The 3,500-nt window shown below is 32.3% G+C and overlaps 1 protein-coding gene across 1 annotated transcript in view; it reads right to left on the bottom strand.

The window, feature by feature from the left end:
- Window positions 1–2,815: 2,815 nt before the first annotated feature.
- The window catches only part of LOC107431012 (alcohol acyl transferase 1 allele RGb-like), a 1,931-nt gene continuing 1,246 nt past the window's right edge, over window positions 2,816–3,500 (bottom strand). The window contains exon 2 of the mRNA XM_048463476.2: window positions 2,816–3,500. This exon is cut by the window's right edge and continues 498 nt beyond it. Coding sequence (XP_048319433.1) covers window positions 3,048–3,500 — 453 coding nt within the window. The 3' untranslated portion in view covers window positions 2,816–3,047.

Below are 3,500 nucleotides of genomic sequence, written 5' to 3'. Positions count from 1 at the left end.
ATACCAACTGTCAGGACCCGACCAAAATTCTTCACCGGAACCCTAGACAAGCCGGATCCTAGGGAAACCCCACCGGACCTTCCAATGGAAAATCTGGCAGAACCTCCCCTAAGGGTTGGACTTACCATACATTTCTTGCACTGAAAACACACTTCTATAAACACCATCTTATTCCTCCCACATTACTATAATTTAATTCCACAAATTTACAGCACTCCAAATGAATAACATGAAATCAGTGCATAGTTAATAACTAAATGTCCAATACAGTATACAGAGCATTATACAAATAAATGTGGAATTAATACAATGTCAGATAAAGAAGCAATACAAGATGGAGAGGAAAAAAAAAAAAAAAGGAAAGAAATGCTTCTTGGACTTTCGGCAATGAACTGAGACGTCGAGTTCACCTCGGACGACCAACGTCTCCCAACTTGGACCTGGGGGAACGGAATTTAAAAATATGAGATGCTAATCATTTCAGTGAGTGACCCTATCTACTATAGAACTATAATAGTAACGAAAATTATAGCACACTTGATTAATTAAGAATAAATAAGTAAATAAATAATAATTAATTGAAAATAATATTTTATCTCAAAACCCTCACCATTCACTCCATTGGAAAAGTTCCCCTTTTAAAACATTTTCGCAAAACCCAAACTTTTATGCCCCAAAAACCAAGGAATAAATTAATCAACTAAATATCAATTAAAGCATAATAGATCAAGGATCCAAAATTTATAATGAAAATAAAATAGGAATAGAATTAAAATAATTTCGTAACAATTACTAAATGATTAATAAATATCATAAACAAATAATAAAAAAAATATTAATGAAACTTACATTAAGACAATTCAGGAAATAATAAAATAATCAGAATGAATCAATTAATTGAATAATTAAATAAATGAATAATTAAATCAAATTAAAACTTCCATTTAAAATGAATGGTAAGAACATAGTAAAATCGCTTTAAAATCAGCAAACCAATATAAATAGTAAAATAAATCTATATTTGAAAAATTTTGCAGGTCCATAACTTTCAAACCACATGTCCAAATCGGACGTACCGCTAGTCTATGAACTCGTATCGACGAGTACCTCACAACCATGCATGAGTCAAAACTCAACTTTGCATGAACAAAAAGTCAACTCCGGCACCCCTTGGACAGTTTGGACCTCAACTTGTTTTGCTCATAACTTTCAAACTGTAGCTCCGTTTTCGACGTGCTACTAGTCTATGGACTCGTGACAATGTGTACTTCGTAATGGTATCTCGGTCAATGTGAGATTCCATCAGGAGCAAAAAGTCAACATTTGACCTCTTCTCGGTCAACGACGGTCAAATCCGGTCAACCTTGGTCAAATTTGAGAAATTTCCGGTGTATTTCGGGACAGAGTGTTATAGTTGCATCTGTGATTTTTCCTTTGATCTTCCACCCGAGGCAACGATATGCTTCGGCGAGAGAACAAATTAGGGCTTTTTTGGGTTTGGGACAAAAATGACTTGGGAGGGAGACGGGTCAGCTGTGTCCCGATCGTTTGGGATTAATTTACTGTTTAGGTTAAACCTGTCCTGAGCTCAAAATGATCAACCAAACATCAGACTGGGACTGTGTCCCATCTAATCCTGGCCAATCCGACATACCAAACACACCCTCTGTGGTCTAAATTCAGTTAAAGTTTGTACTTATAGGCCCTATAGAATCCATGAATGTGTTAATTATTTTTTTAATTTTTTTTATTGATTGCTTTCTATATAGTATAGAAATTAACATTATTTAAAAATAAATGAACAAATAGACAATTAATCAATTAATTATTCACAAAAGCTATTCATAGTTATTAATTAAGAGTATATTTTATTAAATTTTTTCTATTTTAAAAAAGTTGGTTTTTTAAGAATATTTGTTTCTAAAATTTTTTTATAATATTTAACAGAATTCTTAGAAGTAAACATTCATCTGATGACATCTAAATTACATCAATTTGATATTCATTTTGCTTCCTATAAATTACCTTTGAAGACTAATTTGTTTAAAACACTATTTATATAACTTATATTAAATATTTGTCAAATGAAATTAACTCAGTTGGTAAGTACTTACACCTCATCTGCAAGATCATGTGTTTGGGATACAAAGGTGCAGAGAAATAGTGGATTTGAGATACTGTAATGGAGGGAATCTTTGTAATTTTTGTATGTGTGAAAAATTATTAATATAACTTATATAGTTTGTTTATTCTCATAATCAACATTCCTATTAGAGATGCTCTATGTAATCAAAAAGAGAGATAGATCATAAATACAACTTAGAAAGAGACAAAAAAATAAAACTACCAATTAATGGACATTGTATATAGTATTGCTAGGGCCATCCATTATTTTTCTTTGGGACAAATTTGATTGGTATCCCTACCCATACATATAGTAGACTTCTTTAACAATTTATTATTTTAAATACTAGAAAATGACTTTTTGGTACAACTATGTTTTTTCCAAAAAGAAAAAAAAAAAAAAAACTCTTTTGTTGTGTTTTATTTTATTTTATTTTTTATATAATATGAATGACTAAGTTTATATCAGAAAAAATTTACATATTAGAATGCAAAACATGTTAAATTTGGCTGTTATACGAAAAAATTAATGTCATCGACTTTTCCACTTCTTTAGAATTTCTTACATGCTTTTCAATCGTTATCTGGGCCCATAAAAGGACGTTGAAAAAGGCGTACAACAACCAAATTCTAAACACTTCTCTGCTTCACTTATTTCTCTCTGCACTAATATATGACATACAAAAATAAATACACATAAACTTTTTTTCAAAATATTCAAAAACCATACCAAAAACATACAGACCACAAAGTTAAAAATCAATCAGAGTCATAACTATTTTTTTTTTTTTTGGGACCAAATTAAAATAACATTCTAAACAAAGAATAGGAGATTTCAACTTAGACCTGCTCAAATCCACTACCTGACCTGAACTTGTTGACAAATCTACAAATGCATACAACAATAGAATATAGATGCTATCTTAGAACCTGGATGTAAGCCTAACAAGATGAGCTTCAGTAATTTCGTACATATCAGGCGCTTCAGTAGTAATTTTCTTCACTTCTTGTCTAAACCTGTCAACAGCAAACAATGGCAGGCAAATCGGCATCACAACCCCATCTTCTCCTCCAACTTTATACTTCATAAAGAAGCTGATCAGAGTGAAACCCGTTGCAGGTCCAGCATGCTCAGGTAAACCCCATCCGAAATCAATTTTGTCGAGAGCGGCACCAGTTACATCAGAGACAACCAGATGTCCTTTGGTAATTTTGAAAGGAGGTCGTCCTCTAATCACCATAAGATCAGCAACTGATCTTAAATATTCTTCGTCCACTTCAGACTTGGCCTTCTTCACCAATTCCACTGCGTATCCCAATGGATTTTTGCATAAAACTCCGGCTTTCGAAACTGCTGAAGGGTAAGCAAAAGCATT

Source organism: Ziziphus jujuba, chromosome 6 (genome assembly GCF_031755915.1).
Source record: "Ziziphus jujuba cultivar Dongzao chromosome 6, ASM3175591v1".
NCBI lineage: Eukaryota > Viridiplantae > Streptophyta > Magnoliopsida > Rosales > Rhamnaceae > Ziziphus > Ziziphus jujuba.
This window is presented reverse-complemented; position numbering and strand designations above follow the sequence as displayed.